Here is a 27,859-nt window from a genome sequence, read left to right on the forward strand (position 1 = left end):
GTTATTCCCTTTATGATAAGAACTATTACCTGAGCCCTTTAAATCATCAATGAGGATATTTTCCGACTTCAGGAAGTATGGAAGTACATCTTTATATGACCAACCATGACATCCCTCTGCTGTCCATTCGTCAAAGTCGTGCTTACTTCCACGTACATATACCATAGCGTTCAAATTGCTTGATCCCCCTAGACACTTCCCTCTTGGCCAGTAGTTTCTCTAAATATATAATTAGTGGTTATACAATTAACTAGACAGTTAATAAAATATAATTTACTATGAAAAGTATTAACTAGATTATCTAAAGCAGACATTGTGAAACTGATTAGTCAATTAACTCTAAGCATAGAAATAACCTTAAAGCGTATAGATCAGAGAATTCCTCCAGTTAAAATTGTTCTGCGGAGACAATTATAATGTTCGTCTGTCTTTGTAATAAAATTGGAAAGGCTTCTAAAGACAACAAGAATTGTTCTTCATAATCTTAACCAAGTGTGACATGAAGGCCCTGCATCGCTCAATTGACCTTATTCCTACCCAAGATTAGCCTGTGTCTAATTTGGCCTAGATCATTTACCAAGTCGTTCAATGATTTGACATAGTGATAAACTAATATCTTTTGTCATCAGGTGTCATCATGTGTCCAAGGTTTAAACTTGACCTAGCTTTTATGGATAGATTTTTTTAGTAAAAAATCATGAGGTAGGGAAATGTGGCCTTTAGAGTGATAAAAAGTTTTGACCCATTGACATTTATTCATATCTCAGATAATCCAGCAACGAAGTCATCCAAAATTTATATTTAGCGTAATATTCTGACCTCGTTTCCTTATAATTTATCTATAAAGTGACCTCTAGAATGTTAACAAACTGTTGACGACGGACAACTAAGGGCGCTCCCAATAGCTCAGATTGAACACTATGTGCTCAGGTAAGCTAAAAACAACGAAAAGTTTCATCTTATATGGACGATTTTTTTGTACTTAGACTTCCAATCCTATTAATAATTCGCTGCATAGCTGAAATACTGCTGGAATTCAGCGTTAAACCCAACACAAGGGTATATCTTTGCTTAAGTTGGTACTTGAGGACCCTAATGCCGTTGCCAATTCACTTACTCACTCATTCCGAGTAAGCTAAATATGTGCTCTGTTTTTCTTCTTATCTCGCGGTGGATCATTTTATATATTTGATTACATAACCTATGCAGATAATTTTTATCTATACAATGTTACAGTACATGAAAGCAAGGACAAATAATTATTCAAAGAATTCAGCCATCAATATAGCACTTTGTATTATATTTTTCTATTAACCACGTTGTTTAGAAAAGCCTAGTATTGAGCGTATCAACCTCAAGAACGCACAAGCTCAGGTTTGTAACTAATTACATAACCAAGTTATAGGTTAGTACTTGAATACAAACTTGCGCTCTTGCTTTGCAAGTGGCATACATAATACATGGCTTTATATAGTATCAAAATGATTCTTCCCAGGAAATGGAAAAGTAATGATTTCCATATTATGACACGACAAAAATCGTATGAATACAGAAGCAAAGTGCCGAATCATTCGAAATTTACTTTTGGTTTTAAGGCTCAGTAAATGCCAGATCAATTAAAAGATTCATTCCACACGGCTAGTGTATGTTCTTGTAAACGATCTGACAGATTACAGTGTCCAAGTGCATTCGTTTCCCACGTCCAGGTCAAAACGTTGACGTAAAATAAAGTTAAAGCAATGGTGAATAGAATAGTTTGGACTATTCTTCAAAAAGTCGAGTTAAAAATGAATTTATAGTCATTCCTTAAAAAAATGTATAACGATTTGGAATGCACATTAATGTTATTGTTCTTTATTAAACTGATTACTGCAGAGGACAATATTAAAACCTGTTTTACTCCAGCATGTCGCAACATACGACCGCCCTTCTATGTCAAACATACGTAAGAGAATGGTAGCCGTTACCAATTTATTTTTTGAAAAGGAATACATAATTTTATACTGTACACGACCATGCTGTAAGTCAATCTCCATACGTATTTGAACACAAACAAAGGGTAAATTACTTGTCGCTTCTCGCATTGGTTTTCACCCATAGCGCTTGCTCAGGTTGGTAAAAAGATAAATACATTCCCCGTGGTCGGTATCAATTATGCAGATACCATAGCAATGAAGTAGCAAAATATTTCCAATAAATTTAAATATTAACCTCTTCTTTATAGCCTAACATGATATTGTCCTGTTTGACAGTATAGAATTCCCAATCATGTTTGGAGTGATGAGTCAGCACATGAGCAAAGGGGATAGATAAAATCATGTCACCCATATCATCACCACCAGCTTCTAGAAGAAGCACTGTATGCTCAGTATCTTCAGATAACCTTGAAGCGAGCACTGACCCTGCAGAACCGGCACCAACTGAAATAATTATTTATGGTATTATGATATTTATGATTTCATATGTGTACAAAGTGCAATACCCCTCACCCTTATAGCACAGGCTTAAGCGGAAATGTATTATACAAGTATTAAATTGATTCCATAATCATATACGCACAGAAGTTATAAAAACACTGAATCGAAGTACGAGGAGACATTCTTAGTCATTCTAAATTCATAAAGAAACTTTAACCTTTAGGCTGCTGGCGACAAGTGATTCTGCCTTTGCGAACAAGATCAGCCTGCACATCCATGCAGGGTGATCATGGTCTGCAATGTTTGGTATTCAGCTAGTAAATTTTCAGTGAACACCCCTTCGGATAAAACATAGTATTGCCCAAATTAAATGATGGACCAGTCCATTTTAGAAATTTAGCAGGCTAAGGGTTAACAAATATACCATAATCTGGGGTACGTGTCGCTTACGAATAAATGTTTCTGGGATATAAGATTTCACACAGACCTTGAAAAATATTGTATCTTCATGAACACTCTGAATCAAGTCTGATATTTTTTCTGCCTGACTGTGTTCTGTGCTTCCAACATTTTATGGATTTTTATAAAAATGCTTGGCCGTCATCGCTGCATCGAGGTTATTTAAAAGCAGGTTAACCCTTGATGTGTGAAAATGACATTTGCCATACTTATATAATGACCTGTTTGAGGCAATTTTGCAAACGACTTTAGACAACAGAAGTTTAATTTCATACTTGAATCTTTTTGATAAATGGAAGCGACCTTGAATATTTGATTCGTGCAGATAATTCAACACACAGATGAAAAAAACTAATATCTGACCAAATAGGTACAATGGAAATGCGATATAGTATGACAAAGTTACAGTTTTTAGGACGTTCAGTACAAGAAACCTACCTATAATATAGTCATACTCATCGTGTATCTTGTCAACCACCGTAGTACCTTTCCTCCATGAGATTATAAACGACAGTAAAATAGCAAGTAGACCAACACCAAAGATACATAAATAGCGCCACATCCTTTAAACAAGCTGTGATCTAGAAAATACAATAACTAGTTTTCATTTTGCAACAGATTATGCCTATCAATCACATTAATCATCTTAAAATTTCGATTAATTTGGCACTGACAACCACTAAAAGGTGAGTGAGTTGGATTTTATCGCTTGAAGGTTATCTATCGGCGGGAAAAGTTCGAATGTGGAAACAAACGTTGTTTAAAACCATTTATGTAATAGTTACGATTTATTTATTTAAAATCTCGCTATTTAAAAACATATAAGATACAAAGATATGTAGGTATGTATATTCAATAAAACATGTAAATGGTCATTCACAGTGACCGTATATTCCACAAACTCTTCAATACTATTCAGGTGTATGATTTTATTGCTGTGTCACATATCATAACATTATAGTTCATTTATTATAACACAAAGCAAATGTAATATACAGACGCTACGCTTCCTGTGGGACCACGACCACAACAATCCACCCCAATCAACTGGTGCGTAACCCGAGGTATAACAAGAGCTGTTTGATGACAGCGCCCTAGACTTTTGTCAATGCTTGACTCTTAATTAGAGAACTGACAGTAAAAACTTTATAAAGCTTAAAAAGATCTAACTTAAAAGAATAATGACTCTTTAATAGTAAATAACTATTTTAAGTTTTGATGTAAATAGGGATATTCGACTTTATCTAAAAAAAATCTAAGTAAAAAGGGGGCATATCTCTGTCAAAATTTAAATCAGAGTTATTGGGATTGTTTTTCCTGTTTTCCTGATATTAACATTGATAGTAAATAACTATTTTAAGTTTCAAATCAACAGAGATATTTGACTTTATCAAATACTTTAACCAAAAAAGTCAAGTTAAAACGGGCATAAATCTGTAAAACTTTAATTGAGAGTTATGGAGATTGTTTCTCCTGGTGTAGACTTTAACAGTAAATAACTATCTTAAGTTTCAAGTCAATAGCTTTAATAGTAACAGAAATATTTAACTTTATATAAAAAAAACTTGACCAACGCCGACGCTAGGGCGAGTACAATAGCTCCGCTTTTTCTTCGAAAAGTCGAGCTAAAAGACAGGGAACGCCAATCAAACTGTCAACATCTGTATTATGTTACAGTCTGTGACAGTCACAACTGCATACCCTGCCCAAACACTACATCTCACACACCGATGTTCCGAGCGGTGCACTACGGGCGCAGTCTGCAAAGGGTTGATCCGCATAATAAATTCATATACTTAATTGTTTAAACTTCTGCTTGCTAGAATGAAGATAAGTATAATGACAGTTCAACAAGCCCATTCAGTACTATTAAAAGACATCAACTGGATCAATAAAATAACTTCTAGCTACTATAATAGTCATACACGTGTTGATGTTCTCTTATCACTAACTTCTTATATCAATTATTGCTTCCTCAGCCTTATACACAACATATTATATCCATTCTGTATACTCTATACTTTATTAAAGAGCGAGTATTTATAAATCATGGCCTAAAATACATTTTGTGTAAAACTCTACGTTCTATTTACATTTAAATTCTAACTACAAATATACACAATAAAAGTTGTTTCTTTCATGGCCTAAAAGTTATTTATAAAACTGACATTTATATACATCTTTAGTATGTGTGTTATTAACCCTTTTATAGTACATATAGCGTTAAAATATCGTAAACATATATAGCTTTATAGAAATAAATGTGAATAATATAGCTGATGTTCCTTTTTCATGACATTCAAAAGGATAATATGTTGTCGACACTAAGTGTTTCAAACCATTCTTTCAAAAATCGAACTTCTTAATATGCACTACACTGCGAAACAAATCCTGCGAACACTGGATCAAACATCATGTAGTTTAATGAAAGCAACATTGTTCTATAGAGATTTCAATTTAGGTAAAAGATAACTCAGTCATATTTTTACAATGGAAACAGATTGCATTTCAATTTTGGTTGTTAGCGCTATATAATTTAAAACTGGGCAAATGGCTTGTAATCTAAGTGGTAATTGGTTTCAAGTGTATCTTTATTTTAAAGTTTTAATGCGACTCTTACCTTAAACAGGTGAAAAAATAGAAGAAAAGAATACTGAAAAAGTTTATCATGTTGAAGGTAAATAGATAATTTTAATAACTTATGGAAATAATTTTCTGCAATTTATAACATTTATTATGCCCCCCTTCGAAGAAGGAATGGTATATTGTTTTGCAGATGTCGGTCGGTCTGTCGGTCGGTTGATCGGTTTGTATGTAGACCAATCCTTTTCCAGACGATAACTCAAAAACGCTTGGGCCTAGAATCATGAAAGTTGATAGGAGGTTGGTCATCACTAGCAAATGAATCCTATTGATTTTGAGATTTGTATATTAAAGGTCAAGGTCACAGTGACCCAGACAGTGACCCAGATTAGTAAAACGGATTCCGGATGATAACTCGGAAATGCTTGGGCCTAGAATCATGAAAGGTGATAGGGAGGTTGGTCATCACTAGCAGATGACTCCTATTGATTTTGAGGTCAGTATGTCAAAGGTCTGGGTCACAGTGACCCTGAACAGTAAAGCGGTTTACGGATGATAACTTAAGAACTCTTTGGCTTAGAAACATGAGTGTTGATAGGGAGGTTGGTCATGACCAGCAGATAACCCCTATCAATTTCGAGGTCAGTATGTCAAAGGTAAAGGTCACAGTGACCAGGAACAGTAAAATGGTTTCCGGGCAATAACTCAAGAACGCTTAGGCCTAGTGTCAAGAAAATTGATAGTAAGGTTGGTCATGACCAATAGGTGACCCCTATTGATTTTTAGGTCATTAGGTCAAAGGTCAAGGTCACATTTGCCAGGAACAGTTAAATTGTTTCTGATCTTCTTGTCCAAAGCCACAGGGCCTAGGGCTTTGATATTTGTTATGTAGCAAAATCTAGTGGTCCTCTACCAAGATTGTTCAGATTATTTCCCTGGGGTCAAATATGGCCCCACCCCGGGGGTCACATGGTTTATATAGACTTATATAGGAAAAACTTTGAAAAACCTCTTGTCCAAAACCACAGGTCCTAGGGCTTTGATATTTTGTATATGACATCATCTAGTGGTCCTCTACTAAGATTGTCCAAATTATTCCCCCAAGGGTCAAATATGGCCCCGCCCTGGGGGTCACATGGTTTACATAGACTTATATAGGGAAAAAAACTTTGAAAATCTTCTTGTCCAAACCACAAAGACTAGGGCTTTGATATTTGTAATGTAGCATCATCTAGTGGTTCTCTACCAAATTTATTCAAATTATCCCTCTAGCGTCAAATATGGCCCCACCCCATTGGTCACATGGTTCATATAGACTTACAGTCCCTGGCTCGCGGATTTTGCTTTTTCCGCGTTACCACCGGCACAAATATTTACCCTGAGCGGAAAATCGCGATGATTTTTCTCATTGAATCATTACTTAAGTCTGTGATAAATCGCGATGATTTTGTAAGACCCCGCGATCAACTATAGATAAAGTGTCCGCGGCGACCTGCGATGAAAAATCTCAGCGGGTCGCGCTGAATCGCGATGGGTCGCGGCGAATCACCGGCAGTCACCGCGAAATCCAGGTAAGGCTGGCTACGGGGCATATTTATACACTTACCGAATGATTTTACGAATTATTTGCAGTCGGGTTTATTGCAAATGGCTAAACAACTAATGAATGTGTCTTAAAGTTTATAAAATTTTACTTTTATCAAATACACTTGTGATATCTTAGATGCAATAATATTTAAAATGATGATTTTACATTGATCATGAAAACGTTGACTATAATAGGAATTAAAATAAAGCGGCACCGTTAATTCAAATTAAGTTTATTTCCTTTTAATTAGTTTGCTACTACACTTGGTATATAAAAGTAGTATTTTATTTATTTTCATATATATATATATATATATATATATATACAGAACGGACTACGATGTTAATTAAACATATCACACATTACGAATTAATAAAAGTTATTCAATCGTTTATCTGGACGTAACATTTAATAGATTCTTATGTATACTAATTTAACCAATTTTGAATAAATGTTAATTAAATACTATATCAAGTTTAATTTGAACACAATTTAATCTTTACACTGGTAACATATAAGATCCAGTTTATAAAATATATAGTGTATGAGTCATTATTGTTGATGATAATTAAAAAAAAAAAAAAAAAAAAAGAAAACATACTTCAAGTGTTTAACAAATATAATATAAGGAAAAAATATGTATTTCATACCACGTGTAACAATTTTCTTAAACTTGATCAGGTATCGGCAAAAATTGTCAATTAACCCCTTATCTATTGACACGCGTTAAAACAACATTGAAATACCTCGTCACTGCGAAGAGTAAAACACGTAGCCGCCGGTATAATAATGTATAATGTAACAGTACACTGACAAACTTGCAGTATTTACACTTTCTTAAATATTATAACAATATTGCTGAATTGATCTATCAACCACATATTCGGCTAAAATTTGATAATTTAACGCCTGCATGTAGTTTACATTTTAATTTGAAAGCAGTACCTGGTACATAAATAAACTTTTCGTTTTCTTATAATTTTGTTTATTATTTCAAGTACTTCATTTAAAAAACAAAGAGTTTATGCGCCAAATTTAAGGGTTATCTTCTAAATTGTTTATTACAATAACAAGAAAAGAAAAATGTTAGGCATTTTTGTATTTTACATCCCTTTATTTCAAAACTGTCTTTAACTTTTAAACTTTTAAAGATTATTTTCATCATGTAATATTTATGTACTGCCTTAAAATTTAGTTAGTAATAATTAATTAGTTGTGAAATGTAAATTTTGAAATGATTTTGATTTGCTTTTGCGCAATTACTGTGAATTTAATTATTGATTTTATACATGTATCTAGCAGAATGTTGTTTTACATTCACCGATTTCATTTTAAATACGCGTAGACTGTTCGTTTGCAGTATAAAGCAACTGCATACATATCATTAATCTAAGAGAGGTTCTTTGATATATATATATATGCGATTTATCTTCCATATTCATTCATATTTGCTATCATGAGTTTTGACATTTCTTGCACAGGTGAAACTCAATAATCTGATTTCATCCTATTGTGTTATATTTCTGTAGCTATGCATGATTGTACGTTTATGATAAACATAACCATTCTTCTGTAAACTTTTTTATATCAATACAAAAAATCAATTACTCTTATGTGACTTTTTTCATTATCTTATTATTATGATACTAGAAAAATTTAGTTTTTACTATATGTAAATATCTATCTTTTACATAACACGGTCACATTGAAAAACAAACTTAACATAATATTATAAATTGTAACACAAAGAATGCATTCGTTATATAAAGATAATTGTTATCAAATCTTCAGCAGAAAAATTTTATATTATGAAAATACGTATATTAACTGAAATAATCTAAGCAAGATATGTTTAAAATTATAATTATCAAAGATAATGAAAAGCCATTTACTTTTTTATTTTTTTTCTCTAAATAATTCATGTTAAATTTCCTGTCAGCTTATATGCATTCTACACTGTATATTGTCATTTATAACGTCATTCCCTTACCTGTAAATCGCGGCGATCCACCGCAATTCACCGCGAACCACCGGCACTTCACCGCGACACGCTGCGTTTTGTCTTCGCAATACACCGCAATCGATTTATTGCTTTTGGTCGCGGTGGAAGCTGTAAAATATATTACGGGGATGCAGGAAAAAACGCGCATCCCCGCGGCTCATAAAAGTGTCCGCGCTAGGGTCGAATCGCGGGGAAGCGCGGACTTTGAAAAATCCGCGAGCCAGGGACTGTATATAGGGAAAAAATTAGAATCTTCATGTCTATAATCTACATCATTCAAATTTGGACCACATGTATTTTTTTGAGTGACAAGATGAACTTTGACATGAGTTGACTTTGATCTTGATCTAGTGACCTACTTTCACATTTCTGTAGCTACAGCTTTCATATTTGGACCAAATGCATAGGTTTGTGTACCGAAACAAACTTTGACCTTGTTATTGACCTAGTGACTTACTTTCACATTTTTGAAGGTACAGGCTTCAAATTTGGACCACATGCATAGTTTTGTGTTCCGAAATAAAATTTGACCTTGATTTTGACCTAGTGACCTACTTTCACATTTCTCAAGCTACAGCCTTTAAATTTGGACCACATGCATAGTTCTGTCTACCGAAATAAACTTTGATCTTGAGGTTGACCTAGTGACCTACTTTCACATTTCTGAAGCTACAGGCTCAGAATTTGAAGCACATACATAGTTCTGTCTACCGAAATGAACTTTGACCTTGAAATTAATGTAGTGACATACTTTCACATTTCTCAAGCCATATTTTTCAAATTTGGACCACATACACAGTGTTTTGTACCGAAATGAAATTTGACCTTGATTTTGATCTTGAGCTAGTCTTGAAATTTGAAAAATTCAAAAATGGCTCGGTGGTCGGTGCCAAGATCACTCTGTGATCTCTTGTTAGGTTAATAGGTTAAAGGTCAAAGTCAGATTGGACCAGAACAGTAGAACTTCTGTTTACAGTGAGCATATAATTTCTGTTCCTTGTGCATCAAGGGGTGAGGGTGGGGGGGGGGGGGCATTTCGTGTTTGACGAGCTCTTGTTACATGTAAGTTTGGTAGTCAAATAGGCTGAATGGACGAAAACTACTCAAAAAGATACAACACATTGAATCGAAAATGTATTCTAAGTAGGCTTATGTATATAGTCTTTCTGTGACGTGCTACTGGTATGGCGTCAAGTCTAGCACAATACTTTAAATGAATTAAATGTATGAAACTTAAAGCGTCATTATTTGCATCAGAACGACTATACATGTTTTATAAACTGATACAATTATTGGAACATATTTATTATTTCGATTCAAAAAATGCATATAATTCGCATTTAACAGTACTACATTATAAAAGAGTCATATGCTGTTACAATTAACCCCCATTGTTAAAAGTCTTGCATAGCCATATTTGTTTATTCTCGGAATTTTCAGAAGTATTTATAAACTAGTAAACTAACAGCTCGCAAACAATTCATGAACAGAATCATCAGGGGTTTTTTTGTCATTTGACCCAGTGTTACGAGCTTAACTTTTGTATGACGTTACTACATTATCACAGAAGTAAACAGAAGTGAAATCTTGTATCAGTCAATCGTATTTTATGGAAGATTATATATACCTATCAAACATATAAGGCTGGTTGCTATATCTATATATAGCAATTAATGCGAGTCTTAAAAATTTATGGTGAGTTTGTTCTAACAAAGTATTAGTTATACACTTGCCTGGCGAAACATATAGAGGATATTTGTTTGTTTGCTTGCAGTGTGATATCGAAATATATCTTCACCGATAAGGGAGACAATTGAATATTTTCACGAAGGCGGAGCGAAATTGTAACGAAAATAGAAAATATGACTATATGATTTTATATTTTATTTGAAATGTCTATGTCAAAAGTGTTATCAAAAGAGGTTGTGTTTATAACAGATAAGAGCTTTACATAATTATATAAGTGTGTGTGTGTGTTCGGGTTTAACGTCTTTTTTCAACAGTTTTTCAGTCATAATAAACGACGGTGTCTACTTGTAGCAGTGAGCACAATGCCCAACTTTATAGTGCTGCCTCACTGGAATATCACGCCGAAGACACGTGGCATGATACCCCACCCAGTCACATTATACTGACACCGGGCTGACCAGTCCTAGCACTATCCTCTTATACAATATGTAACATGTACAAATTCCATAAATATGTATTATACATTTTGAAACAGTCATATAATTTTTTCACAAATTATAAATCAATGTAACGAAAATTACTAAATTCATAAATAATATATAGTTTTCTTCAAACTGAATTAACAATCGAGATCAAAAATCATTTTTCATGTGAAATGAAACTGATTTCATAGAGTGGAAAATGAAATGAAATAAAAATGAAATAAAATGAAGTAAACAAATAAATAAATTACAAATGTGTGAAATGATTTGCAAAGTGTGAGTGCTCAAAATTGCTTCATATATATGGCACATGAGAATTATTTAATCAATGATAGTGCTACAGTCCAGCATATGTTAACAAGAGCTGTCAGTGCTCGACTATTCTCAGTGCTTGATAGTATTATATAAGCTACGACAGAGTTGCCTCCTCTATTTTACAGACTGGGGTCATGATGGTAAACAAGTATGCAAAGTATGAAAGCAATATCTCAATGGACTTTTAAATTATGGGGTGGTACGCAAATTTTAACATTTATTCTAAGTCGAAAAGGGGCCATAATTCAGTCAAAATGCTTGATGGAGTTGCCTCCTCCTTTTTACAGACTGGGGTCATGATGGTAAACAAGAATGCAAACTATCAAAGCAATATCTCAATGGCTTTTAAATTTTGGGGTGGTACGCAAACTTTAACATTTATTCTAAGTCGAAAAGGGGCCATAATTCAGTCAAAATGCTTGATAGAGGTGCCTCCTCCTTTTTACAGACTGAGGTCATGATGGTAAACAAGTATGCAAAATATCAAAGCAGTATCTCAATGGACTTACAAAATATTTGGAGTGGTACGCAAACTTTAACATTTGTGTGATGCTCACGCTCACGCTAACGCCGACGCCGGGCGAGAAGGATAGCTCCCCTATTCTTCGAATAGTCGGGCTAAAAACGTCAGCAGATGCAAGTAATGAAGTTGGCCAGAAATATACTATAGTGACATGTGACTCGGTTGTTGCTAAAAAGGCATATTCTTTGGTTCTGCAGTGTAGATATGGACTTTGTAACAAAATTGTTAGAATGGGTGTGTTTCACACAATCTGCTCTGTATTTGGGCCTGTAGGAAAATTAATGAATGGCAATGGTCTTGCAGAACTTGTAATAGAATCAGGAATTTGTTTTATTGGTTCATTTGATAAAGTATTATCAGGTAAACGCTACAACCATACCATAAATGCACACAGGACTGTAATGGAAGCTCTTGAGCGTTTGCTTCTGTGCAAGTTTGAAGAGACAGAACCCCACAAGGAAAGCATTTCAGAAGACACTAATATTACAGAAACGGTTCCAAGGCGGTGCCCCTATTTTCAACTGGTTGTTTTGTCTGTCTTGTATTGTCTGCTGCGTATGTTTTATTGTTTGTTGTAAGCGTTTGTTCTCCGCCCAACTCCCTCTATTGCCCTCTCCTTTCCCTTGTTTTTACGCTACTTTTTGCATCCCCTCCCCCTTTACTTTTAATAAGTTTTCGTGGCTTCCCTTTGTTTTGGCAGCCGAATCCCAAGACGGTACTTGACTGCTTTTTCCTACTTGTGTGGGTGCGTTTGTATGCTTGTGAGTCTATAACGGTGCCCTATTGTTTTCTTACGTGTTGCTTTTTCGTTTTTCTATGTTATGCAGTTGATCGTAGTAGTGTGTTTATCTTTGGTACATGAGTGTCTGCGCTATTGTGGTTTACGTTGTAGTGCCACTGTTTTAAAGTACATGGCATTCCCTTGTATATTCGTCCTTGTTCAACTTTCCCCTTCGGATTTAACCCTCCCCCTCCCACACACACACGGTCCCATTTCGCCCCTTACCATTTCCTTCCCCTGCATCAATATTTAGCATAAATTAATATGTACTTGTTGGATGTTAGAAGCAACCCGTCTGAATTATTTTTCCATTACAGCTTTTTTTTTTGTTGTGGGCCTACTACGTAAATGCGTGGCTCTGGGGCTGTGTTTTTGGTGCTCTGTGCTGCCGAGAAATCTACCCTTACCTATTATCTTTTGATAGTCCACGCAAAGAAAAAGTGTTTGAAATAATATTTCTCCTGACTTTGAAGAATATTTCAACAGTCATGAGCAGTTCAAATCAGAAAGGGTGAAAGTGGCAAAACTGCTCAATTTTGATTAATATTTGTAGACATAATTCACAAAATATTATTGCTCATCAAAGCAATACAGATTAATGCTCTTGATTTACATATAGCATCTCTGTACAAACTGTGCTCTTTGTTCTTCGTATTTGGCCGCAATAATTATGCCCGCTTCCTCCTCGTTTACCTATTGACATTGATGAATATTGATCCAGGTGCAGAAAAGCTACCCCGAAATAATAATTTTAGTGTATCTAGGTCTTCCTCTACTGGCATTGAGAAATGCTGTAGATATTACTACAGAGCAGATAATTAACAAACATGCAAAGTCTGAGGTTGGCATACTTGGTTTCAGTAGAAATTATGCTGCATATTTCCACTGGTGCATGACCCGTCATTACAGGGCCAGGTATGTTGAAGCAACACTTCTGAATGCCAACATATATAGAGAAGACATGCCCCACCACAAAGAAGTATAATCTGCTCAGATACACAGGAGTGAAGAAGAAGTTAACAAGGGTATGATGGCATAGAGTCCTTTACAAACCAGTTCCAGGCTGAAAAATACCAACAAAGATGAAATTTACTGTGTGTCGTCTGGTATTCCTGTGAAAGCAGAAGTCGCTCATGACCTTAAGACAACTGAAACAGGTGAAAAGACAATGGATGGATTATCAAATGAAGACCGATTGAAAAATCAGTTCCTTTTCAAGACCCCATTAACAGAAGAAAACTTAAAACATTTGCCACAGCTGAAGTTAAGAGGAAAGTAACTAATTCTCAAAACAAGATACTACAGATAAGAGCAGAAAGTAACGTGTCTGAACAGTTGGTACTTTTGGCTGTTCAGCACAACATAGATCTAGAATTGACACTCTTTTTCTCTAGGACCTGTCACCTGGCCGTTATAGCTACTGCAACTGGAATGCCAATGAAAACTTCTTCACTATGTAGAGGCTGCAGCCGTCCAAAAAAGATGACATTGTTTTGGTCATTGACAGTAACGCCCTGCTGCAAACCTTAGTAAACATCCCTGCAACATTCCAAGATGTAGCCGAAGCTGTGTCTAGGCAACTACCAAAGACAGCTCGTGTCGATTTTGTAACTGAAATTTACAGTCCTCAGTCGATCAGCGTGGAAGACGTGGATCTGCACCAAAATTACTAGTTAGGAGTGAAAACCAAAGTACCACATGACTGAAAAGCATTCATGTCAAATAGTGAAAACAAAACACAGTTGATCAATCTAATTTTCAAACAATTAAAATGTGATTCCTTTGAACCAAAGATGAAGAGAAGACAACTGTATTTTGTCAATGGTGAAAAGTGTTATTTACTCACAAGTGAAGATGGGAACAAAGTACAAGCTCGACCTTATATACCACTGTTTTTATACAAAGGAAGAAGCTGACACAAGAATAATAGTCATTGCATAGATATCAGCACTACACGAAAGATCCCAACATACAGACGGGTTTGTGTTATTAGTGAATTCGTCAAAAACACGAAATACTGTTTTATTTATTTTATACTGGAACAGGCAATAAGTGCTTTAAATGCTCACAACATCTTTATAATGAAAGGAGAACGAATCTGCTCAATTTTGCCTGCAATAAACTGTCTGACTGGTTGACCCAAACAGTGCTTTTGTTCGCACAGGGAAAGTAACATCGCTCAAATAAGTAGAAAAAGGTCTATGTTGCAACATAAGCAGAAGTAGTTCATACACATCACTAATCTGATGACCTCTTTAACGGTATCGAAAATATTGTCTGTGCAATCTATGGATTGAAGAATACAATAACATCAAAAAACTTACATGCAAAGTTTCAAGTACATGCTGGCAATGTCCCGAATACAGTGCAACCTCTGCAGAGCAAAACCCTTAGGGAGATGCAGATACTGACCTCTGTTGAGAGGTTGTTGCTCTATAGAGGTTAAATTCATCTACGGGAAATTTTGAAGATGCAGTTGTGGAGAGGTTTTTGCTGTAGGGAGGGCCGCTCTGGAGAGGTTGCACTGTACATATAATGGTATGGACATGAGTCTATTTCAACTGTCACCGTGCCAATTGTCATTTAAAATGAACATAACATGTGTGAACTATCAATTCACCCAATTTTACCAAAAAAAGATGAAAGTGGATAGAAATATGGATCAGAAAATTGGTTGGAATATAACTGGTTTTCCGATAATATAGTACTTCAAGAACTAGCTGAAATCATTTGTTGCACATCAGCAACATGTGACTCTGATGGCTCAGTTGATGACTATGAAGAAGCAGAGATGATCAATATAATTGACACCATATACGAAACAGACAGTGGTTATGACGACTTAGGTGAATGAACCCTACAACTTAACTGTTTCTCAATTTTGATTTATGTGAATTTATTTGGTTAAACAGACAAGCGGTTGTAAGCGTGTATTTTTCAGTTACTAAAATACACATTCAGTAACGTATCGTAACGTAGGTTACGATGTCAGTGCTGTGCTATATGCATTTTTATATCAAACTAGTTCAAACTTGAAAAGATACTGGCATTATCTAAGTTTGAACATCATTATAAAGATTACAAAAACAATATATTGACTGAGAAATGAAAATATTATATCGTGAATTTTAGTAACGTATTTAATAATGGTAGCATACTTGTTCTTAAAACTGCTGAACGATAAATTCTTAAATACTAAAGTAATGTGTATCAGAAAATACTATACTTTATAGACATATCTGATATTTTCTGACAATTAAACCTATTGAAATAATTGATATGAGTATTTTTATAAAACATACGGTAACGTAAATTACAAAATGAACTGATCATTTGAGAGAACAAAACTTAGCGGGAACATTAACAAAAGCATATTCTGCATATTACTAAACCCATTTGCAAATGATGTTGGTTGTTTCTGCCATATAAATCACCACATTCCAGTTTTATCCTTTATTAAATAATTAAGGTAACGTTAATAACAGGCTGTAACTCATAGAGAACCCGCTTGCCAGATGGCAGAATTCAGAAATATGATCTACATATAAGGGGCTTCAAAAATAATGGGGTCTAAAAATATCCATAGAGGGAGGTGGGGGGGGGGGGGGGGGGGGGGGGGGGGGGGGAGTGGGTGAGGGTTTCACCTTCCAACCTTTCAGCTCTATGCCTATCATATAGACAAAATCAGAATTTGAGGAAATAACTTTTATTAAAGACACTACTGTATTCATTGTGTTTTTATAGGTAATTGTAGATGTACCCGGCTTATATAGACAGTGGATATTTAAAGAATCCGAACAATGCTCAAACAATACAGGATTATGCAGTAGATAAATATGGGCTTGCCATATCCGGACGAGATTCTGCTCTTTAAGGATAGTATTTACCAAAGAAAACAGGAGATTGTATTGACGCCACAGACGTTCACTCTTATGAGAGGAAAACCTTCAATAGAATAACGTTTGGACAGAGCATAAATATTAAAAAAAAGAAAGAAAATAGAGTGACGGCTTGGCATGCAACAGGCGAACTCATAACATATAAGATGTTGTGTAGGCACTATAGAAATATTCTCTTACAGATTGTTTAAATGAACGCGTGCATCTGTTTATGGTAGACGCCAACAGTAATTAGAATTAATTCTGTGAAGAAATTCGATGACTAAATGTTTTCGAATAAATGAAGATTTAAGTCCTTCTTATGCATTCTTATTATAAATCAAGAGTGATATGCTTGTCGATTAATACATTTTTTAAGTAGGTTAAATTTTGTATTATAATAAAACGCATTTGAGAAAACACCCGATATTTATCTACTCGTATAATATCGACGTAGGCAGTCGGCAATTATTTTTAGCGGTTCGTAGTTGTCTAAGTCTGGCCAGACAGGTAACTACAGAATATTTTTAATTATCCTAGATATTTATCATCACAGATTGATACAACATAACGTAGCTAAGTACATCAATGTCAAGATATCAAGTGTCACAAAAGACTGCACACAATGTTATACATGTGGATAAACTAAATGTACATAAAGAATGTTAACTGCGTAATAAATTAAATCTTTGTGTATAGATTCCAGGTATACAGGCAAATGTATGAAAACTAGTTTATGTTTGCGCCTTATTACTTACTTAAACCATGAATATCTGATATCTAATGGTTAAAAAAAGTAACAAACACGATAATTTAAACGACATCATGTTTATACTATCGTTTGATTGTTATGATTCTCATGTATCGTTGAACTCAAAACGGTTGTGAATGATAGAAGTTAAGTATTTTGTAATGTTATACACAAATATTTTTCTTTTTTGAAACGTTTTAATGAAGAAAAATCATAACAATTTTCAAATATGTTATCGTTTGAGTTATCGTGTAAGATTTATATAACTTACCTGCAACCTAATTTGTAAATATCCTAGATATTTATAATCATAGATTGGTATAATATAACGTAACAAAATACTTCATTGTCAAGATATAAAGTGCAATGGAGCATCGCACAGCATACCCGGACACCGGAGATTCAGAGGGTTTCAGTTACGTAACGATGAGCAGTTAACCTAATCAGTGGTCCTTGCTTCTATATCAGTAAAAAACCTGTTGCTAACTTCCCAACATGAATCAGAGGTTGAGTATGAATGATTTCATAAAGAAATTTCTATACCGAGGAAAAAATTCCGTATGAACTGATGAAAACTATCAGCATTAAACTTATACCATTGTACTCTCAATATCGTTTCATTGATCACTATTTGAGCATCAGCGCAGTCTGGTCAGGATCCATGCTGTTCACTTTCAAAACCTTATTGGAAGTAGAAAAACTGTTGGCGAACAGCATGGATCCTGACCAGACTGCGCGGATGCGCACGCTGGTCTGGATCCTTGCTGGTCGCAAGAAAATATGTTGGTTTTCTCATGACACGGCTCATTTGTCTGAATGCGTTAATAATTACTGTTTAATAGAAACTAAATAAATATAACGATAACTGTATTTTGAATAGGGAAAATAGCATAGAATGAAAGTTTTGGTTTTATTTTGTATTTTCCGTGCCCACGTAATTCCCTTTAAAGTACCATAAACTTATTTTTTGAACCATAAGAATTTAAGAAACATTCTAAGACTTTAAATGAAACTGGAATAGACATTCAAATTGATATTTTTACATACCTGAAGAGGGGCGCGGTGATTTGACCATTTAGATTGGGATTTTACCATTTTCCTCGGAAAATTGGCGCCATTTACTCAAACAAAATGCAGACTGATGAACACTTTCCAAGTACATCCCGTTAAGTATAACTTTTGTACATTTTCAGTTCGATTGCACATCAATTGGTCACACGTATGAACAGAAAATAGTTTATAAATTGCTAGAATCGAAGACAAAAGCAATAGCATTTGACACCAATCTCAGGTTTATATGTTTATCTCTTGTACCAAGCCCTTGATGGTACCGGTAAACCTTATAACATGGATATAATCCTTTTCAGTTTAAGATACTTCATAGTCAGTATGTTCCTAGAGATTTTTTTTGTGATATATTATGCCCTGCATATTTCAAATCTATTTTGTGATCACAACCGTCCCGACGTTTACGCTGGCGTCAATATGCAGTGTTAAGTTCTTTTGATATTGCCGCTTTAAATCATTTTTCTTCGTCACTGGTGTTGCATCTTAAATATGCAAACAATATGAAATATCTGTATAATTATAATCTTCGTTAAAAACTGGAAGTTTATACGTCTATATGTATAATTTCTTCCTTCAAAACAGTTTACTAGTTTTGATTTTTAAACGTTTTCCCAGTTTGTATCTGATAATGAAGATATGAAGAAGCAACTTTAAATGATTTTGTTTTTTGTTTAAGGTCTCATCGACACAATTATAGGTCATATGGCAACTTTCCAGCTTTGATGGTAGAGAAAGACTACAGGTGCCCTTTCCTGTATTATTTCAACACAAGCGGGCACCTGGGTAGAATTACCGACCTGGCGTAAGCTGGATGGTTCGTCACATGAAGAATTCATCGCCCGGCGTAAGGCACGAATCTACATCGGTGAGGGGCAAGTGATTTGAAGTCAGCGACCTTAACCACTCGGCCTCTGAGGCCCCAAGGTAATAGACCTTGAGCTGACAATAACCCCCCATCCCCCCCTCTAGGGATATTTCTACGCTATGATTTTCTTAAAACATATAATATGAGCTATCATTCCAGAAATTCTGCCATCTGGCAGTCGGGTTCTTTTTACGTTACAGCCTACTTTATACGTTACCATTAATAATTTCTAGAAAATACTGACTGGCACTACAATTACCCATAAATGGAACTAGCTACACAATATATCAATAAATAAAGACAGAATATACAGATTTATATCTTGAAGGTTAAATTGACACTTATAGGCATGTGCTTTACGTTATCAAATGTACGTTACCAAAGATTGTGACGAAAATAGAAAATGTAACTATGTGATTTTATATTTTATTTGAAATGTCTATGTCAAAAGTGTTATAAAAACAGGTTGTGGTTATAACAGATAAGAGCTTAACATAATTTTATCGATTGTGAAATATTTCTTATTATTACGAAAAAATAAGCGATAAAGTGTAGTAAAGAAGATAAAATGATATAATGTTGACAATATGAGTTTCAAATTTATAATAATACTTTTTTTACAAAAGTCGAAAAATATTTGGGATATGGTAAAATATTTTGTTTAAACAGATATGTAACATGTACAAATTCCATAAATATGTATTTTATATTTTAAAACGTATAAATATATAACAAATTATAAATCTATGTAACAACAATTACTAATTACATAGATTATATAGTTTTCTGTAAACAAAATTAACAGAAAATCATTTTTCATGATCGTGAAATGAAACTGATTTTATTGAGTGGAAAATGAAATGAATTGAAATAGAATGAAATAAATAAATAAATAAATTACAAATGTGTGAAATGATTTGCAGAGAGTGAGTGCTCAAACTTGTTTCTTATATATGGCACCTTGGAATTATTCAATCAATGTTAATACTACAGTCCAGCATATGTTAAAAACGTCAGTAGATGCAGGTAATGAAGTTAACCAGAAATATACTATAGTGACATGTGGCTCGGCTGTTGCTAAGAAGGCATGTTATTTGGTTCTGCAGTCTAGAGATGGACTTGGTAACATAATTGTTAGAATGGGTGTATTTCACACAATATGCTCCATATTTGGGCCTGTAGGAAAATTAACGAAGGACAATGGTCTTGTAGAACTTGCAATAGAATAAGGACTTTGTTCTATTGGTTCACTTGATGAAGTATTACCAGGTAAATGCTACAACCATACCCTAAATGTACACAGGACTGTAATGGAAGTTCTTGAGTGTTTGCTTGTATGCAAGTTTGAAGAGACAGAACCTCGCAAGGAAAGCATTTAAGAAGGCACTAACAGTACAGAAACGGACTGAAAGTTCATGCAAAGAAAAAGTGTTTGAAATAAAAAGGGAATTTCAACAGACGTGAGCAGTTCAAATCAGAAAGGGTGAAAGTGGCAAAACTGCTCAATTTTGGTTAATGTATGTAGACATAATTCACGTGATATTGTTGCGCTTCAAAGCATATCATCTCTGTACAAACTGTGCTCTTTGTTCTTCGCATTTGACCGCAATAATTTTGCCCGCTACCTCCTCGTTTACCTGTTAACATTGATGAATATTGATCCAGGGGCAGAAGAGCTACTCTGAAGTAATGATTTTAGTGTATCTGGGTCTTCTGTACCGGCATTGAGAAATGCAGTAGGTAATACTACAGAGCAGACAATTAAGAGACATGCAAAGTCTGTGGTTGGCATACTTGGTTTCAGTAGAAACTATGCTGCATATTTTCATTGGTGCATGACCCGTCATTACAGGGCCAGGTATGTTGAAGCAACACTTCAGAATGCAGATGTACATAGAGAAGACATGTCCGACCACAAAGAAGTATAACCTGCTCAGATAGGCTTGAGTGAAGAAGTTAACAGGATTATGATGGCATAGAATTCTTCACGAACCCATTCCAGGCCGAAAAAAATAAAACAACAAAGATAAAAGTTACTACGTGTGGTCTGGTATTCATGCGAAAGCAGAAGTCACTCATGAGCTTAAGGCAACTGAAATAGGTGAAAAGACAATGGATGGATTATCAAAAGAAGATTGATTGAAAAATTAGTTCCTTTCCAAGACCCCATTAAGAGAAGAAAACAATATATTTGCCACAGCTGAAGTTAAAAGGAAAGAAACCAGTTCCCTAAACAAAATACTACAGGTAAGAGCAGAACGTAACGTGTATGAACAGTTGGTACTTTTAGCTGTTCAGCACAACATAGATCTAGAATTGACACTTTCTTTTCCTTTAGGACCTGTCACCTGGCCATTATAGCTACTGCGACTGGAATGCCAATGAAAACAGACAAGTCAAAAAATTCTTCACTATGTAGAGGCTGCAGCCATCAAAAACATGACATTGTTTTGTTGATTGACAGTAACGCCCATCTGCAAAGCTTAGTAACCATCCCTGCAACATTCCAAGATGTAGCCGAAGCTGTGTTCATTCAACTACTTAAGACAGCTCTTGTCGATTTTGTAACTGACACTTAGAGTCCTCAGTCGATCAAATCATATCAGCATGGAAGATGCGGATCTGCTCCAAAATTCTTACTTGTCAGGAGTAAAGACCAAAGCATCATGTGACTGAAATGCATTCATGTCAAATAGTGAAAACAATATCTTCAAAAACACGAAATACTGTTTTATTTTACACTGGAACAGGCAATAAGAGACGCCATATAAATGCCCACAACATCTTGATAAGCAAAGGAGAAAGAATCTGATCAATTGTGGCTGCAATACTCTATCTGACTGGTTGAAACAACCAGTGATTTTGTTCGCACAGGGAAAGTTACACCCCTCAAATTAGTAGGAAAAAAACAAGTGTATGTTGCAACATTAGCAGAAGTAGTTCATACACATCACTGATCAGATGGACTGAAGAATACAATAACATCAATAAACTTATATATGACATGTTTCTTGCAAAGTATCAAGAACGTGCTGGCAATGTCTCGAGTACATATAATGGTATGGACATGAGTCTAGCTGAAATTGTGACACATCAGCACATGTGACTGATGACTCTGATGATGACTATGAAAAAGTACAGATGACCAATATAATTGACACCATATACGAAACAGACAGTGATTATGACGACTTAGATGACTGAACCCCGCAACTTAGCTGTTTCTCAATTTTGGTTTATATGAATTTATCAGGTTAAATCGATAAGCTGTGCTATATGCATTTTTATATCGAACTTGATAAGATAATCGCATTATCTAAGTTTGAAATAATTATAAGGATTAAATAAACAATCTATTGACTGAGAAATGAAAATCTATATATCGTAACTTTTAGTAACGTATATAATAATGGTAACGTACTTGTTCTTAAAACTGTTGAACAATAAATTTTAAAATACTGATTTATTGTGTATCTAAAAATACTATACTTTAGACATATCTGATATTTTCTGACAATTAAACCTATTGAATTAACTGATACGAGATTTTTTATAAATTATAATGGTAACGTAAATTACAAAATGAGTTGATCGATTTAGACAACAAAACTAGGCGGGAACATTGACAACAGCATATTCTGCATATCACTGAACCCACTTGCTAATGATTCTGGTTGTTTCTATCATATAAATGACCACATTCCAATTTTATCATTTATTAAATAACTGATAAGGTAACGTAAATAACAGGCTGTAACTCATAGAGAACCCGCTTGCCAGATGGCAGAATTCAGAAATATGATCTACATACAAGGGGCTTCAAAACTAATGGGGTCTACAAAAATCCCTAGAGGGGGGGGGGGGGGAAGGGTTTCACCTTCCAGCTCTCGGCCTATAAATGAGTGTACCACTTACCGATATACTAAGACTACAAGGTCATTGAATAAACAAGTTTTGTAATTGTAGGATTGTATGTGTTATTTGATACAGATGTATACCTACTTTATATACTTATTGAAAGTAACAACACCTGTAACATTTCAAGGTTGCAAATAATATTATTTATTATTTTATCGTATGAAGTTACACTGTCATAAATTTGTCAAGTTTATGAGACTTTGTTCTTTTATCTCTGAAAGACAACAACTGAACTATAATGCAATTTATAACAAGAATATATCCTATGTCGTGGTGAGGTGGTTTTTCTGTAAAAAGTATATCCACATCATTTATAAGGTCCTTTCATATCGTATCTTTTTTCAGGATCAATGAGAACTGACTTGACATCGATTTAGCTTTCCACATTCCTGTTAAAGATAATCTTTAACTAACATTTATATAACAAAACAGGGCATATACGGATATTCCGCGCAAGTCAAAGTCTTTAATAGTCCTGGCGCATTGAATAGTTAACGTTTTCAAAGGTAGTGTATATACTAATAAGATTTGAACTGAATTTTATAGACAATGATAACATTTTAAGATCGTTTCATTCACATGTTACCCAACCACACTGCTATATATTTATGGTTCACTTGTCATTGCTAACGAAGAGGTCTGAATATAGCTCTCTCGTTTCATGTAAGATTAGACTTGATTAGAATTTAAAGTCGAACGTGTCGTAGAAAATAGCAAATAAAGTGTTAGTAAATAGTAAAACTGTTGGATAACACTGATAAAAGAAAAAGTACGTGTTAAGCATCATCTTTTTAATGAAAATATTTACGTGTAACGCACCACTCTGATTTTCTTCAATATCTGTCTTGATTTAAGATCCAGTGTCCAAATATTGACAAAAAATATGTGCTTTGCATAAAGCACACATACATTAGCAACAACTTTAACAGTCCCTTCTTGAAATTTTTACTTTACTCGATTAACCTTGATGTAATCTGCTTAGTCTGAGCTATGTCTTATAAAACAATTACATATAAATGTCACTTACTTCGCATTTTCAATGACACTGGCTCTGTGGCCGCCATATTATCCGTGCTACGCATCATATTAAGTCAAAGGTTCCCCACACTTACACATTCGCGTCTTTTTTAATGGTAAAAATAAAAGAATTGTAATGCGGGTGAAGAAAATGCGACCGTCACGCGTTGCAACATTTGTGCATGAGTTGTCGATTTTTACGTTTACGGCACCGGACGACTGTGAACTTCGTGCATGCCTTCGTAGATGTTAACTTGTTTACGTTCTTTCCGTTTTATCACATTACAAACAAAGGAACTGACGGTGTCACATAAAGAAATACAAATACGATTGAAAATGTTTATAATATAAAAACTTATGGTATTAATAAATGAATTGTGATATCCGTAAATGAATTAATTATATCATAAAATACATATAAGTTATCATAAAATGAACTTAACCTGGTCTGCATACGTCTAAAATAATCCACAGGGGAGAATTTCGTATCTTTATGTAATATAAAGCTAGAAAGTCGTCCGATATGAGCTTCTTTAAATATGCATAATATATCGTGTTTTTTATTGTTTCGTGTATCCTTGGAAAACGAGAACAGTGATAGTCCTAATTTATGGCTTTGGTTATTTCCCCGACATTTTATCCGAGTCGTATACTGGGACAGACATAATTTAACGCAACCTTATACCGAAATTGAGGTCGAGAGAAGAAAAAACCCAAATATCCTCAGGTAGGACAACATCGATGTTTAATTCATTTGTTATATACTAATATACAATATTAGTATATATATGCATTATATGTGACACTGTTTATTTTTCCTGATACAGCACACTATCTCTGAGTGAGTGAGTGAGTGAGTGAGCTGGGTTTTACGGCGAATCGACACAAAATGGTCATATATCGGCGAGAAGAAATCATATTGCATACGCCAACTGTAAAGCATAAACATTGATGTCAAAATGTAAAGCATACCTAGAAACATCCATGTAAAAATGTAAAGAACACTTTGAATAATGTAAAACATATCTAAAACATCCATGAAAATGTAAAGCATATGTAAAATCAGTTATGTAAAAATTTATATACATGTACGTATGTGTTAAAATATCAGCTGCAAACATAATAATATTGCAAGATGTAAATAAAAATATGAAATATTAGATTTTTTATGTATTCATATCTGCTTTAAAAACGATAAAATATTTCCGACTGAAACGTTTTCAAATAACTCTTTCAAAGATTGAACGTCATAATATTGCGTTATGTCCACACAGTCGATTAAAATATGTTTAATAGTTAGCGGTGTTTGACATGGTACACATTCAGGTTGATCTTCTTTATTCAAAAGATAAGAATGAGTCAAACGGGTATGACCTATTCGACAGCGAGATTGAACGACTTCTTCCCTGCGAACAGATCTGTTCCCCCGGTGCCATTCCCCTAGAGTAGGTTTGATACCATGACGTTTATTGAATGAAGCACTGTTCCATGCTGATTGCCATTTAGATAAAATGTATTTGTTTATATTGGGCCTAAAATCGGTATGTGGTAATTTCAAGTTAGATTGTGATAATGAAAGGGATTTCTTTGCTGCAATATCAGCATCCTCGTTTCCATGAATACCAACATGACTGGGAATCTAACAAAATATGACAGACTTTTTTAAAGATAGTTCATGAACCTTGATAAGAATATTTTGAATGAATGGATTTTCCATATTTCGGTTATAAATTGACTGTAAAACAGAAAGCGAGTCGGAAAAGATAATAATTTTTCTTCAGTATTTTTTTATATAAAATTTAGAGCTAAATCAATAGCTTTGGCCTCGGCTGAAAATATTGTTGCATTATTTGGCAAACGTAATTTTGATTGATGAAGGAGGATGAATAATCTGTGTAAATTGCAAAATAGTCCGTGCAAGTTGACTTGATTTCGTGATATTTGGACTTGAATATTTCAGGGTTTGTTTCAGACTTTCTAAAGGCAGTTTTCAAATCGAAAAGAACTGCAGGGGCATGGTGGTGTATCTGGAATTGAATTTTCTTTAATACCATCGAATTCAAAGTCAGTTTCATTCATAGAAGATTTTATGCGAAATCCAAACGGTTTGACTTGTTTTGGTTTTTCCTCATATGAAACGGAGTACTTTGGTTTAAAAATAAATTCATGAGCAGGATTGGATTTGTTGGCAGCCACTTCTAAAGCATATTGCAATGAAAGTTTTTCTCGGCGTGTGTAAAGAGAGGGTTCGTTTGCTTCAGCATATAAACTTTTAACTGGCGATGTTCGGAATGCACCAAGAAAATTATGAAACAGAAATAACAACTACAAAATAAAGACTTGAAATGTGTCACAGACACGAAAGCCCCCGCAACATAAGAAAGTTAACTCAAAATTGGATGTAACATGCATTCTGAACTACAGAAAAGTGGTCTTGATTTTCCCTACGACCAGTAATAAAAAAGCTACAATATCAAAATCCCTCCATGCATAAAGAAGAAATGCTCAGGGCAATGTCATTCTTGTATGTGACCTTTGGCCTCTACGTGTCACCTTGACCTTAAGCCTAGGGACCTGGATTTGCGCACGACACATCGTCTGTCAATGCTTATTATTTGTGTCAAAATATTTTGAAATCGGACTATGCATGTCTAAGTTATGGACCGCACACGAAGACCACATTATCAGTATATATGTAGTGAAAATAAGTTCAGCCAAGAACTGTGACCTTGACCTTTGAGCTAGAATAATAGTTTCTGCGCATGACACATCGTCTGTCCATGCTAATCATTTGTATGAAAATATTCTGAAATCAGATATTGCATGTCAATGTAATGGCCCGGACACGAACACCACCCTTTCCCGAGCACACAAACAAACACATACACGGACAGGGGTAACGCTGTAATGTCCCCCAACCCCATTTAAAAAAAAATATTAATATTGCGAAACAAATTCAACGCGACATTTCATAATATCTAAAACAAAATGAATATAGAAGAAAAAATATGTTATCAAAAGGGTGTAAGGAAACGTTCTTTAAACCAGCATAGCAAAAACGTAAGAAAGTAAGACATATGAGCCGCGCCATGAGAAAACCAACATAGTGGCTTTGCGACTAGCATGGATCCAGACCAGCCTGAGCATCCGCGCAGTCTGGTCAAGATCCATGCTGTTCGCCTTCAAAGCTTATTGATATTAGAGAATCTGTTAGCGAACAGCATGGATCCTGACCATATATACTAATTTCAGAAATTTTCAACTTTTGAAAATAAACACAAATTTCTTCTTTCACTGATTCTAACACAAACATTTTATGTTAGATCTTGAATAATTATTTGTACAAATTATGAATGCAAATTCAACTATCATTATGTAAAACAAATCAGTCAACTTCTAAATGTATTACAGCATATGTGTGTGTTGCTAAGTGTTGAATTTGACAACTCTTGGAGAATTTAGTGAAAAAAAAAATGCCAGTTTGTTCAACAAAATTATGAGTAAGAACAAACTTATCCAACTG

The 27,859-nt window shown here is 34.6% G+C and overlaps 1 protein-coding gene across 1 annotated transcript in view; it reads right to left on the bottom strand.

Annotated features, from left to right (window-relative positions):
- LOC123547089 (oxygen-dependent choline dehydrogenase-like) overlaps positions 1 to 27,859 on the bottom strand; it is a 53,341-nt gene that overhangs the window by 18,530 nt on the left and 6,952 nt on the right. Inside the window, exons 2-4 of the mRNA XM_045333892.2 lie at positions 3,315 to 3,457; positions 2,212 to 2,420; positions 30 to 219 (exon numbers count right to left, since the gene is read on the bottom strand). Coding sequence (XP_045189827.2) covers positions 30 to 219; positions 2,212 to 2,420; positions 3,315 to 3,438 — 523 coding nt within the window. The 5' untranslated portion in view covers positions 3,439 to 3,457. The remainder of the gene's footprint in view (positions 1 to 29; positions 220 to 2,211; positions 2,421 to 3,314; positions 3,458 to 27,859) is intronic.

Source organism: Mercenaria mercenaria, chromosome 9 (assembly GCF_021730395.1).
Source record: "Mercenaria mercenaria strain notata chromosome 9, MADL_Memer_1, whole genome shotgun sequence".
Taxonomy (NCBI): Eukaryota; Metazoa; Mollusca; class Bivalvia; order Venerida; family Veneridae; genus Mercenaria; species Mercenaria mercenaria.